General features: G+C 40.9%; 1 protein-coding gene across 8 annotated transcripts in view; it reads left to right on the forward strand.

Moving 5' to 3' along the window:
* The window catches only part of apbb2b (amyloid beta (A4) precursor protein-binding, family B, member 2b), a 58246-nt gene that overhangs the window by 18884 nt on the left and 24542 nt on the right, over positions 1 to 14820 (forward strand). For all 8 annotated transcript variants that reach the window (XM_079616717.1, XM_079616720.1, XM_079616719.1 and 5 more), the window contains 3 exons: positions 4503 to 4633; positions 4864 to 4898; positions 6251 to 7201. In XM_079616717.1, coding sequence (XP_079472843.1) covers positions 6253 to 7201 — 949 coding nt within the window. In that variant the 5' untranslated portion in view covers positions 4503 to 4633; positions 4864 to 4898; positions 6251 to 6252. The remainder of the gene's footprint in view (positions 1 to 4502; positions 4634 to 4863; positions 4899 to 6250; positions 7202 to 14820) is intronic.

Consider the following 14820-nt stretch of genomic DNA (forward strand, 5'->3'; position numbering starts at 1 on the left):
AAGCTCTATGCATGTCCATTGATCAATGTTTTATATGACTAATGGCCTGAATAATGTATTTTCAGTATGCCGAATTCGATTAAACTGCTCAATTCACATAATTACTTTTTATGATGTCTTTTTTGTACTTTTTGATATGTGTATATATACTTTCAATTGAGGGACAAAAATGATGAGAGAATATTCAAAAGTCTTATGGATTAGAATGAGTAAATGATGGCATAGTTTTCATTTTTTAAATCTGATGTAAACAAGTTAGAAGCAGATAAAAATTGCTTTGCAATGTAACACTTCATTCCAGCCCAAATGCTTTATGTGCGTACTGAAAACCACGCTAGTGTTCACTAAAATCTTCACTTGATTCCTATGGGTAGTTCTGTAAAGCCTGCCTGCAGCATACAACAGTAAACAAGGAGCGCAGAGTTTAGCCGAAGGGTCAATTACTGTGGTCAGGTTCAATTCATGTACTCAAACATACACACACACACCCTTTCTTTAAGGTCATGAGTGTGGTTGGCTCCTGAATAAGAGAAAGATGCATGATTATGAAAGCGGGATCTCAGGGAGGTTAGCTACCACTTTGACATCTCTAATTAAAGCTCACCACACTCTCACACACACTGAACTGCTCTACTTCTGTTTGTTTTCGGTTCTTGGTTATGCATGGATACAAAATGGCAAGCCAAATCAAAATCTCAGCGCTTATCTGTCTTTCTTTCACTCAGTATCTGTCTGTATCTGTTTTTCCTCTCCCCATCCTTATTAACAAACACTTGCAATTTTTACACTTGGGCGATAGAAAAATATCTTAATATTTATATTTTTCAGATATTTGATGACATGCAATAGCAGTATATCTTATTATTTATGTATTTGCTTCGAAATTACTTTGTAATGTAAAATGTAATTTTTTCAGTTAGAGAAACCATATCAACAAAGTGAATACAGTAATTAATTTTTTTTTCCCCAAATTATATTCTAGGCAGATTTTTCACTGTTTTTCATTAAGGAACACGAAGAAGAATGATATTGAATCATTTATATGCCGCATTAAAACGTGTAGTAATAAATAGAAACAATTTTTTACTCATGCTTTTGCTAAAACATTTGAATCCAATGGCATGCAGAGACTTCAGGATACATTTGAGTAATGCCTCACACTATCTGTTGAATGAATCAGAGTGAATGAGTGGAATCATTGGAATGCGTATTTTCATGATATTTAAGTGCTCAAGCTATAAAAATATCTATCTTATCACTTATAAAGTGCAGTCACATTTAGCATTGTTTTGTGAATTTTTGTGGTCAATAACCTTTTCAATAGGAATCCACTCAATTGCAAATGTCACATGAGGGCGAAAGACTTTCAGACACAGACTTTGCAACAGACCAACAGAAAGCTGCTTTCTGTCTTTGAGATTTCACCGAAATTTTGCTAATGTCACTGCACCTATACTCACTAGTCATGAGACAGGGAAGAATCGTGAAGCTAGCATACTAAAACACTTACCTAAAAAGCCAGGTTCCCTTTCAGTCGAGAACGTCAGACGTAGTCGACGTTGACTGAAATGGGGATCACGCTTAGGGAGCCTGTCTTCTTCGTACTACTATTTAATCAAGCCAATTCAACATTGGCGTGCGTGATTACATGCTCCGCCCCGCAGCACGGGTATAAACACGGAAGTGGACGCACGCACCAGTTGCCTTTCGCTTCGGAGCCGATCGGATGTCTGTGATGAGTACTATTGTTTACAAAACAAGCGAGTGTGTCGGTGTTCTTGTGGGAAGACCTCCCAGTGTTGGTGTTTCTACAGCGTGAGTGCAGCGGTGATCGCGAGCTTCTCAAGCTCTCAACTGCTGTTTTAACAGCATTAAATTTATGTTTGTTTGTTTGTTCTGATGGTTGGTTAGAGGGCGAGAAGTGAGTGCTTCACTGTTTTAATTGCTGATTCAGTGTTGCCGCGGTCATTCCCTGTGTGCTCCGGCACTGGTGATGGTCTCATTTCCTAAAAGAGCAACACGAGTGCGTTTGCATGTTTTTCACACACACACACACACACAAAAAAAAAAGATGTCATTCCGCCCGTGCGTTTCTGGATGCATTCGTTCCCTGTCTCTCTGTAACGGTCACAATTGTGGCATCACGTGTTGGGCTTACAGCACGCTGAAGCAGCTTTTGTGGACAGTTCATGTTCTCATTGCGGGAATATGACTGTGGCAGTGTTGAGGCCGAGACTCGCCTTCGTCCGCGAATCGCGAGTCCCCATTACCACGCCCCGAGGATAGTGTTGGATGTCTCGCCCGTTAACCATTCCATGTGGGCTCCTCACTCCTCCCTTCCACCGCAGCCGGTGGAGTCCCCCGTGGAGCGTGCTGGTCCATCTGTAATGGGTGGACCGGCCGTTTCACCCGGGGCTCCCCCTGAGGACAGGATGCCGATTGCAGCATCGGAGGGTGAGCTGGCCTCTGGAGATGATGACTTGACTGCGTTATCTTCCTCTGGGAGTTTAACGTTGCTCGAGCCAGATCCAGAACTGTCAACTATGCTGATTTGGGCCGCCGAGGCTGTCTGGCTCGAGTGTAACCCTCCACCGTGTCCCACTCAGTCTCAGTTGGATGATTGGTATCTCGGGGCGGGCCGTGCTGGTTCTCAGCCCGCCGCCCCAGTGCCCTTCTTTCCCAAAGTGCATGGAGAGCTTACTAGGTTGTGGATGGCACCTTTTACTGCCGAAAACTGCGTAAATGGTTCTTCCCCCTCGCTACCCTTGAGGGAGGAGCGGTTAAGGGTTATGAGGCTATCCCTGCAGTAGAGTGGTCAGTTGCGACAACAGGTGCACCTGTGTCCAACCGCCGCTGCATATGGGGGATCCTCGTCTCCCCTCGCAGGCCTGTGAGCTCGCGTCAGGTTTGATGGTCAGAGCTTGCGGGCAAGCCGCCTGCTCTTTGCGTGCCATGGCGTTGTTGCAGGTGTATCAGGCCAAGACGCTCATGGACATGCACGAGGTAGTCTAGACCGTGCGCTTATGAGTGAGCTCCGCACTGCAGCTGACCTCGCCCTCACGGGCACGAGTGGCGCAGCATGCCCGGTCGGCCTAGTGATGTCCACACTAGTGGTCCAGGAGCGCCATCGTTGGCTCAGCCTGGTTGAGATGGTGGATGCGGACAAGGTTCGGTTCCTGGACTCCCCAATTTCCCAGGTTGGGTTGTTCGGCGATGCGGTGGAGAGCTGCGCCCAACAGCTCTCTGATGCCCAGGCAAAGACGGAGGTCACCAGACACACAACCGATGGAGGGCCGGTTAGATTTTTTTGTTTGTGTGGGTCTGTTCTGCCACTGGCTCCTGCCAGGACATCGACTACGTCTGACGTTCTCGACTGTCATTTGGCCGCCGGAGTAACGTCCTGGTTGCGTATGCAACCCACCATTCTCTGAAGGAGGGAACGGAGGACGTAGTCACCTCGCCACAACTGCTGGACCACCACTGGCTCCGGGGGCCGATGGGCTCCTCAGCGAAAAAGCAACTGGTGTGTGCGTCCACTTCCGTCTTTATACCCGCGCTGTGAAGCGGAGCGTGTAATCATGCACGCCAATGTTGAATTGGCTTGATTAAATAGTAGTACGAAGAAGACAGGCTCACTAAGCGTGATCCCCATTTCAGTCGACATCGACTACGTCCTCCGTTCCCTCCTTCTGGGAACGGTGGGTAGCATACGCAACCAGGACGTTATTCCGGCGGCCAAATGACACTGTAAAATCAGTCAGAGCTATAAAAATGTATATTCATATTTACAAGTAAATATTAATATGCATATTCATGAAGATACATTAAACTCACTGTTATACCTACCTTAATAGCACACAAACTTGTGTGATCGCCAGCCTCTGCTTTTTCGCTAAAGACTTCCAGCTAATAAAAGAAAAATACAGTAATTTCCTGGTGTTATTTTTTGATTGGTTGGGGAATTCTACAGCCCTTCATCAAACTTCTCAACATACAGCTTGCCTCAGATTGTTTTTAATCAATGCTCAAATCATTAAAAATAAATAAATAAATAAAACAGATTAACACTATCTGTGCCTAAATTCAGATTGGGTGTGTTAAGCCCACCCCTGCTCATGCCTAGAAATCCTCACAAATACTTGATAAATCGCCCAGCCCTAGTTATTTTTGGTTATAATGTTTAGACATGTATGTCCTTTTGATCTGTGCAGTGAAAAATGATTTAATTCGTATTCACCACCCGGTTAGGTGATTCCCCTTGAGATTGAGTGTGTGTTTCTGTTTGTGTCTCCACCCTGACAAGTTATTTTTGTCATTGTGCTCCAGATGCATATTTCCACCCCATGCTGTTTACACACACAGTAGGAGATGTCCCGGAAGATACACACACACTCACACATCACTAACCTTAGATGATGGATGGGTGTACTGAAAAGGCATTAAGTAAAAATGTACATATACACTATCTATATTCTGATCATATTTTGTATTATTGTGTTCAGAACATATTTCTTGAGTGCTTCTATGGTGATATACTCAGCTGGTGCTGATTGGCCAAATCCTTGATGATGCGCTGATTCTACACCATGGCCCAGGAGGCTCTGTGGAAATACCCACAATCCTCAGCTCCCTGGTGAGTATGACTGCCTGCTCATTGAATGTTTGTATTAACCTTTGATTTTATACAGATATTATGCGTTGTGCTTTTCAAAAACTAACATTGAAGCTGCACATTTGTAATTGTGAATAAATGCATAAAAGTTACAGCATATATTGCAATCATACTGTGCTACCATTGCATCTGCATGCATGTTTGGATGATAAAAGAAGATAATTGTGTTATTATTTTTGTTGTTGTTGCAGATTTACATTGGCACCTTCAAGAAAACCTGTTCAAGGTCAGACAGCCCTCTGTGTCAGGACATGATTTGTGCATCAACTAGGGAGCCAATGGCTATTAAAATTAATCTTTTAGACTAATTGCTTTTGTTAATTGCCATTTTACAGAACCGTTGTATAGATGGTTGAATGTTTTTTCCTGCTTTAAAAAAAATCCAATGTTGCATTGATCCAACATTGTCTAACAGTGTTATTCCAAAACAACGTCAATTCAACCTTAAATTTTTTGTCTTACTATGCTAGACAACAAACAAAATATTCAGTTGCATTTTTAAATGTTTATAGAATACAATTTATTATTTGATTACTATTGTGAATCTGCATTATATTACCGTGTCAGTAAATGGACTGACAAACTTAAAGTACACTTTCCCAGTTCTTCTCAGTTAATTTAATATTGGACACACACACAACCAAAAATGACTTAGTTCAGTGAGGAAATCAGTTGTTAATTTTGTAACAGCTATAAATGATTCACTGAATAAGTATGATTCCTGACTCATCACAAAATGTTATTTGATTCAATTAATTTGGAGGCATATACTGTTCCCTACTGTTGCCCATGGTGACTAGATTTTACATTTAAATTAAATCTCAATCTTTTTTACTCAGTCTGGAGCCCTGTTTGTGTTCATCTGTCTTATAAAATGTCAGATTACTGTGTGATTGGTTACATCCTCTTTCCTAGTAAATGTACTGGCTCGTGACTCTGCTCTTTGAGCGTCAGTAAAAATCATCTCATCTTTTGGCATGAAACTGATTTAATTTTCCACCCAATCCCATCATAGTATGAAGCACTGAGTTGTAAATCAGCTAAAATCACATTCAATTCCAGCCAGATTAAGTTGATTTTAAATGTGGTAATTCAGTTTGGTAGCACAGAAGCAGCACAGTGTGCAGAGCTGCTTGAGCAAAGACAAATAAGCTTTTCATGAACGTCAGTGCAGATTCAGTCATAGTGTCGAATCTATCTGCAGTATTATCATCTTTTTATATTCCTTCACATTTAATAAAGGAAAGTCTGGTGATCCACATTTAAATTGTTTTTGCATTGCTTGAATTTTTATTTTTTACCCTCTTTACACCTAATCTGTCTTGACACGTCCTGACCAACAGCAAATGGCAACCTACTCACCTGTCAATGAACCACGGGACAAAAACAAGTGCTTTAAACTTTTCCAAAATGCAGCTTTAGCTAAATTAATAGAGGCGCTTGACCTAAAAAATAATGGCGAATTCTGCTTAGATTGAAAAATCTTTTTTACCTTTTGCATTTGCCTTTCTATTGTTGAATGCACTGTTGAATGTTTAAGTGTGATTTTGACTGCTTTTTCACTCTTTCTCACTTTAGCCATGATGTCAGTCTGCGTGCCCTCACCACGTAACCCCTCCCCCTCTGTGGACGTAGCCAATCGCAACGGGCCCTCTGCAACTCCGCCCACTTCCCTCAGCCTGCGTTCCTCACACAATCAACTGCTAAGTGGTGATGTCATCAAACAGGGCCAGGCCACGCCTCCGAAGTGCCGGAAGAAGTACGCACTCACAAGCATTCAGAGTGCGATGGGACTCGGCGAAGGCGTGACGCCACCGTCGTCATCTTCAGCAACTACTGCCAACCCTAAACTGGCCAAAAATGGTGCAAATCAGTTACGTAAAGCTGCGGAGCGAGAGGATCACAACAAAAACACCACAGAAGAAGACGAAGATGGAAACACAACTGGCGAATCAGAGCTCAACATCAATGATGAGTTGAGGAACGTTGAGGAATTAAGCCTCGACAGTGAGTCTATTGTTGACGACGTTCACAGTGACTTTGATACCAACAACGAGCTTGTTGACGAGGATGTAAATGAGTTGGTTGATGATGAATCTAATGAGGAGGATCATGTGGAGTATTGTGACGACCTACTCATTCTGTCTGAGAAAACTGAGATTGTTTCAGACAGGAAGTCCCCCGAGCTCCTTAAGACCAAGAGTTTCCTGGAGTCATGCCTGGATGACCTGTCATACGAACTGCCTGATGTGCAGGATGAGGATGTCACTAAGCCTTTGCTGGAGAAAGAGAAGAATCCCTGCCCCTCGTCTCCACAGAAACCGCACAGTCCCGAGGACACGCCCCTCCTGTCTGTCGGCTCTTCATCTTCCTCTTCCTCACCGGAGACAAAAAAAGACAGACCGCGGACGGGAGCCAAGACAGACCGGGCACTTAACCGCATCCAGAACCTTCCACACAGTGACGAGGAATCCAGCTGGACCACGTTGTCACAGGACAGCGCATCACTGGGCTCACCAGAAGAGAACGGTCAGTAGAACACATTCAAAGCGTTACATGTGTAGTTTGCTGGTCTCCTCACTGTGGTTTGGTGTGTGTGTTTTGGCCTAGTGTAGTGGATATGGTGCACTCATGTGGTATGTGTGGTTTTCAATTTGACTGAAGTGCGATGGCAGAGAGGTTTTTGTGTGTTTGTACTTTTCACTTCACTGGAGTGTGATCTAGGTAAACGCAGCACAGTGTGTGTCTGGTTTGAGGCTGTGAATGAAAGCTTGTCAAAAGCAAGTTTACTATTTGTGTGTGTTTTTATATACTTTTTTTGAAATTGTCCATTTTTCACCGTTTACTCTCTCTCACGTCATTCCAAACCTGTAAGATGTGATCCACAAACTAAGAATTTAAACCGAATTTTTATGCTGCTCTTTTCTATATAATGTGGACAGTGATTATTGGCTATCAAGCTCAAAAAAGTACAAAAAAGCTCACAAGTGAGATTTGAGTGTTACAGTGAGGGAATTTCAGTGCTTTTTGAAGTTTGACATGCACCGGTTACTGGTAAATGTCTGATTTCAGTTGGAAGAAGTGGACTAACTATATAGTTTCACGAGTTTACATGTTAATGAAATCTGATGTAATATTATAATGCGTATTTGGCTTGCTGTCCGGGGGGAGGGCTCCGAGCTCAGAATTCGGCCCGACCCCAGAGTACTCCCCCCATAACTTTAGAGATCATAGGTATCTATGAGCGGACCCAGCCGAATGTGGGGTGAAGGGGTGGAGGTGGGATGCTGAGAAATTAGTCATGAGACAGGAGGTAAGGAAAAGCTTTATTTATACTGGCTCCTTCTTGTGCTGATTGGATGATTACCTGAACATGCTCCTCCCGAACTTTGTTACATAAAACTTCATTAAATGTTTGAAAAATAACGCAAAAATCAAATGAAAATTGCAAAAACTCAACAAAATGAGTAAAACTTAAAAGTTAAAAGGATAAAAGAAAATATAAAAACTAATTGAAAATATGAATAAAAACTATAATAGTATCTGTAGTAATGATACTAAAATAGCTGGTTACTCGCTCATGTATGCTTGGACAGACAGATGAAGACTTTAGCTTGACTGCGCTGTTATAATAGTACAGGAGATATTTTGAAGAATGTTAATGCAGATTTTTTCCCATTCATTTTAAGTAGACACTTTTGTATTACACAGAAGAAAACTCACACAGGTTTGGAACAGCATGTAAGAGGAGCGTGAATATGTCCTCTGGAGCGGAGAATGACTTTCTGAGTTCAAATATTGTTTTAAGGAAGTTGGGAACCTTATACATAAATGCACAGTAAACATCAAAGTTAAGAACTATGGAAAATAAGTAATTGAAAGAGAGTGCGGAGTAGTAAAAAATAATTTTGTGATATACTAAGCAAAGTTTTTTTTAAATGATTTGCTTAGGGGTAAAAAGAAGTTTGAAAAACCTTTGCAGTGCTATACTGTTAATGAACATCCCAACACCGCCCGCCCTCGCTGATGCGAGCGGAGATCATTATGTAAATATGTGCTGCATGCTTTCCTCTCAATAACAAAATAAACATACAACAAAAATAACAGTGGTGAGAAAAAAAACAGTATAGAAAGCGTAGATATGATGTATCGATATAGATACGTTTGCACCAGCTCTGTAATTCGGCACTATCCAGTCAAGTCGCGTCACGTTCACTATCTGTTATCTATATCTCGCTATACATATAATTGTTATCTGTAGGCTTACTGTAATTGAAACATATATTCAAGAAATTCATTACAAACAGAAAGACATTTAGTACTGTACATAGAAATGTAGTTTTGAGTGGGATTTGAGCAAACGTGAGCGGTACATGAGTGGAGCGTTCGCTTGGGCCATCTTGCTCACATGCTCTGGTTTGGAACAACATGAGGATGTGTAAATAATTTTTATTTTAGGGTAAACTATACATGCAACCCATGTAGTAAATGTTTTTGACAATGGTAATAAATTGTGCTGAATTTCTTGTATTATCACTGTGGTGAGTCAAAAATGGCTGTTTCTATGGTCTCCTCTCTGCCCCCCGACTGTCACTCAAACCAGTCTACCATTGACACAGGGTCTGTCAATATCTCCCTCAGTAGACAGGAAAACCTCACAGGTGTGTGGCAGGTCTGTTCAGCCAGCATGGTGGGTAATGGACAGCTGCGAACTGGTTTTACACCCAGATGTTAGCTGGCATCCCCGGAGCACACTATTATGCACAATTCCTGCACATTCATCCCTCTCCCACCATTTCTGTTTCTTGTCATACCAAGGTCACATGACCACGCGATGGGTGACACTGTAGGAAAAATGATCTTGGGGTTGCCAGGGTGACAGATCGTTCGGCGAAAGAGGTGGGTTTGATTGGCCTGGTGACCAATTGCGTGTGCCGGATTGACAGGAAGCTGACATATCTTTTCCTGCAAGATTTAGATAAAAAATAAACAGCATATAAACAGAGTCTGTTGCTCTCGCATTCTCACCCACCCCGTCTCTCCCTCTCCCTTTCTCCATCAGTCGCTCGCCCCCTCTGTCTCTCTCCGCCTCTACCTCTGCTTTCCTCTCTCTTCTCATGTCATCCTCTCTTCTTGCGGCTGCTCAGTCATGATGCTGGGTAAAGACTACATGTTGGCCATTGTTATAGTGAATTACGAGGGTAGGTACTGTGTGTCGGTGTGTCTGGTTGTGAGTCAGTGCTGCGCATGTAGCTACGCGTCTTCGTTGCGTGTGCATGCTCATAAATGCAGGCAGAGAAGAGAGATAAGGAAGGAGGGAGGATGCAGTGAAGGGTGTCACGAGCTGTGTGGTGAATACTAAAGTTTGTGCATATGTTCATGGCACTTCAGTCCGTCCGTGTGTGCATGTGGGCATGAATTTTACAGCTGTCCTCCCCTCCCCCTCTGCCCGCCACATGCTTTATAGAATGCAGAAAGAGAGAGACATTATCGAAAGTGGGTCGAATGTTAGATCTAGCATAGAAAACTAGGCTTAGGATAGTAACTACAGTATAAGCTAGTACACTGTTTACCTGTGTTTAAAATGAACTAGCTGTTATTCTTTGCCGAAAACCCCAGGAAATGATTAAATGCCAACCTGATTATTGTCTCTATTTCTTTGTATTTGAATCTGTATGAAGGTTTTGTTGTCTCAGAGAACTGCGATGAGGTTTTTAGGCAGCTGTAGTGACCCACTTATGTATCAGGGACTACAAGTCCCATAATGCACCTTGGCATAATACTCAGTATTAAAAGAACACTACAGCTCCTGTACTGCAGTGCCTCATTGTCTTACTACAGGAGACATTTCGGTAACACTTTACTTAACGGGGTGTGCATAAGACTGACATGACACCTTCATAATCATGACTGTTACCGGCATTTCTAATAAGCACTCGTGTCCACTTAGCATGCTTGGAGATTAGATTAGCTATACATGACTAGTGCTGGCTAATAGCTGTTTCACTCAGTTAGTCAGTTCTGTTGGCTAATTATTAAGTCTCATTAAAGTTAGACATACCTGAGAGTAACAGTGAGGCTACTCAACTCATGCTTTCTTCCTCAACACGTTACTCAGTCACAGGGTATACCTTGTAAATAAAGATCAGGGAAGAAGCCTGTGTGGTAAAATGTCTGTTTTAGATCATCTTTTTGTATTTTATTTGGCACAGTCACAGTAGCAAAAAATAATTTGTGGCCAAAAAAGGGTCATTTTTAAGAATATAGCAATGTGTAAAACATCTTTCACACAGAAGTCACTTTCAAATGAAGCTCCTTTCTGAAGGTTATATATTGGTAACCAACTTGACCTCAATGCAAAATCTTTGTGGAGAAATCTTCGGTCCTCAATTGAAATCACGTGAATTCTTCTGATTGAAATTACTTTATTTCGCCTACAAAAAAAAAATGTGATGAACAGTAAAAAACAGCATAAAATGCTGTTTTTACAGCTCGAAATCTTATCACTGACATCCTCTTGACAGGCTACCATGTTTAACCAGCCATGATGCAACAAGTTAAGTCAAGTCAAGTCAAGAATATTTGTATAGCGCTTTTCACAATACAGATTGTATCAAAGCAGCTTCACAGTATTAAATTAAAATAATAATAAAACGTCCATGTTTGGTAATGCTAATCAATAGTAATATTGATTGATTCATTAAATTGAATATCCCCAACTGAGCAAGCCAAAGGCAACAGTGGCAAGGAAATGAAAAACTCCATCAGGTGACCTAATGGTGACCTAAAACTCCATCAGGTGACCTAATGGAGAAAAAAAAAACCTTGGGAGAACCCAGGCTCAGTCGGGGGCCAGTTCTCCTCTGGCGGTTATGAACTAGAGGCCGGATTTAACTGTAAGATTAAAACATTTATATGAATGCCTGGTTAAAGAGATGCGTCTTTAATCTAGTTTTGAACTGGGAGAGCGACTCTGAGCAACGAACAGTATCAGGAAGGCTATTCCAGAGTTTTGGAGCTAAATGTGAGAATGCTCTCCCTCCTTTGGTGGACTTAGATATCCTAGGTATAACCAAAAGCCTCGAATTTAGCGATCTTAAAGAGCGCGATGGATTATAGGGCGATAGAAGATCCGTTAAATAAACTGGAGCTAAGCCGTTTAGGGCTTTATAAGTCAGTAACAATACCTTATAATTAATACGGAACTTTATAGGTAACCAATGTAGTGATGATAAGATAGGTGTTATATGATCATATTTTCTTGATCTGGTAAGAACTCTAGCGGCTGCATTTTGGACTAACTGTAGCTTGTTTATTGAGGATGCAGGACAACCAGCTAATAGAGCATTACAGTAATCTAGTCTCGAGGTCATGAATGCATGAACTAACTTTTCTGCATCAGAAACTGATAGCATATTACGTAGCTTAGCAATGTTTCTAAGGTGGAAAAATGCCGTTTTTGTAACATATGAAATATGATTTTTAAAAGACAGGTCGCAGTCTAGTATGACACCCAGGTCTTTTACTGTAGAGGATAAAGTAGCAGGACATCCTACTATGTTAAAGTTGTATTGTGAGAGGTTTTGTGGGCGGTTTTTTGAACCGATGAGTAGTACCTCCGTCTTGTCTGGATTTAATAGAAGAAAATTACGCGTCATCCAATCTTTTATATCTTTAACACACTCTGTCAATTTTGATAATTTAGCGTTTTCATCCGGCCGTGATGAAATATATAATTGAGTGTCATCAGCATAACAATGGAAACTAATTCCATGTTTCCTTATAATATTTCCAAGTGGCAGCATATATATTGAGAATAATAGAGGGCCTAGCACAGATCCCTGCGGCACTCCATAGTTTACTGAAGTTATGATCGATTTTTTTCCATTTAAATAGACAAAATGGTAGCGGTCAGATAAGTATGATCTAAACCAGCTTAATGCTTGTCCTTGAACGCCAGTATAATTTTTTAGTCGATCTAAGAGTATTGTGTGATCTATAGTATCGAACGCAGCACTAAGATCAAGTAAAACTAGTATTGAGATACAGCCTTGGTCCGAAGCTAAAAGTAAATCATTAATGATTTTAACGAGCGCAGTTTCAGTGCTATGGTGCGGCCTGAATCCAGACTGAAACTTTTCATAGATGTCATTTTCTTGCAAAAAAGAGCACAGTTGAGCGGACACAACTTTTTCTAATATTTTAGACATAAATGGAAGATTTGAAATGGGTCTATAATTTGCTAGATTATGTGGGTCTAATTGTGGTTTCTTAATGAGTGGTTTTATAACTGCCAGTTTAAATGTTTTTGGAACGTGACCTAAAGATAGAGACGAGTTAATAATATTGAGTAGAGGCTCTTCCACTACAGGTAACACTTCTTTCAGTAGTTTAGTTGGTATAGGATCTAATAAGCACGTTGTTGTTTTAGATGAAGTGATAAGTTTATTTAGCTCTTTTTGTTCTATAGTTGTAAAGCGCTGTAATTGTTCTTGCGGGGTGATAATTGAGGCTGATTTATAAGGCGCGATTGAAGATTGAGTGTTTACAATTGTGGTTCTGATGCTTTCTATTTTCTCAGTGAAGAAGTTCATGAAATCATTACTGCTAAACTGTAACGGGATATTTTGGTCAGGTGACGTTTGTTTATTTATTAGTCTAGCCACGGTGGTAAATAAAAATCTTGGATTATTTTGGTTGTTTTCTATTAGTTTGCGGAGATGCTCAGCCCTTGCCGCTTTTAGGGCCTTTTTATAACGTGACATACTGTCTTTCCACGCGATTCTAAAGACCTCTAAATTAGTTTGTTTCCATTTACGCTCTAATTTACGGGTTTCTCTCTTTAGAACATGCGTAGTATTGTTGTACCATGGTGCTTTACTTTTCTCTCTGACCTTTTTTAATCTAATGGGTGCAACAATATCCAATGTTCTAGAGAGAATGGTGCTCATAGTGCTAGTTACTTCCTCTAATTCGTCTGTTTGTTTGGGTTCAGGCAGTAACTGAGACAAATCAGATAAGCAATTTGAGAAATTATCTATGGTGGATGGAAGGATTGTTCTGCCTGGTCGGTAACGCGGCGCAGTATGACATAGTACTGTAGTCCGTAATATACAAGTTACCAGGAAGTGGTCACTGACACCATCACTTTGTGGAATGATATCTATATCGGTTGGATCGGTTCCGTATGATATAATTAAATCGAGTGTATGATTAAGACGATGAGTTGGTCCGGTGACGTTTTGCTTGACCCCAAAGGAGTTTAATAAATCTGTAAACGCAGCCCCTAACGCATTATTTGAATTATCTACGTGTATGTTGAAATCTCCAACAATTAATGCTTTATCGACCTTGACCAATAGATCTGAGAGAAAATCTGCAAACTCTTTTAGGAAATCAGCGTAGGGCCCTGGCGGTCTATATACGGTAGCCAAGGCTAGAGATAATAGGGATTTTTTTTTTACATCTAAGAGCGTAACATTTAATACAAGTACTTCAAACGAATTAAATTTGTCACCTGTTTTCTGAGTAACATTAAGAATATCTCTATAGATTGTTGCAACACCGCCGCCACGACCAATCAGACGGGGCTCATGCTTATAACAGTATCCTGGTGGAGTGGACTCATTTAGACCGAAATAGTCATTTGGTTTAAGCCAGGTTTCAGTAAGGCAAAGTACATCGATGCTATTATCTGTGACTATTTCATTTACAATAGCTGCTTTAGGTGTGAGTGATCTAATGTTCAGAAGACCTAGCTTTAGAAATTGTTTTTGTTCACTAATAGCGAGATTTTCTGTTTTAATAACAATTAGATTTTTCCTAGATCCTACAGTAGATTTATTATTTGATCTCACTAAACGAGGAATAGACACAGTTTCTATTAAATGTTCTACACTAGTATTTATATCAATTAATTTGGTGCAGCAGAGACTGTGATTTGGATTTTTGGTAACTAGTCAGACGGTCTTTAACGTCTTGGAGATGTTATCCGACAGAAGATCCGCTCCATTTCTACTTGGGTGTAAGCCATCAGCGCGGAAGAGCCTAGGACGCTCCCAAAATAGATTCCAATTATTTATAAAGTTATTAAGTTATTTTAATATAAACAGTGAAAGGGAATTCAACACCCATATTTAATATATACA

Source organism: Phoxinus phoxinus (assembly GCF_949152265.1).
Source record: "Phoxinus phoxinus genome assembly, chromosome: 6".
Classification (NCBI taxonomy): domain Eukaryota; kingdom Metazoa; phylum Chordata; class Actinopteri; order Cypriniformes; family Leuciscidae; genus Phoxinus; species Phoxinus phoxinus.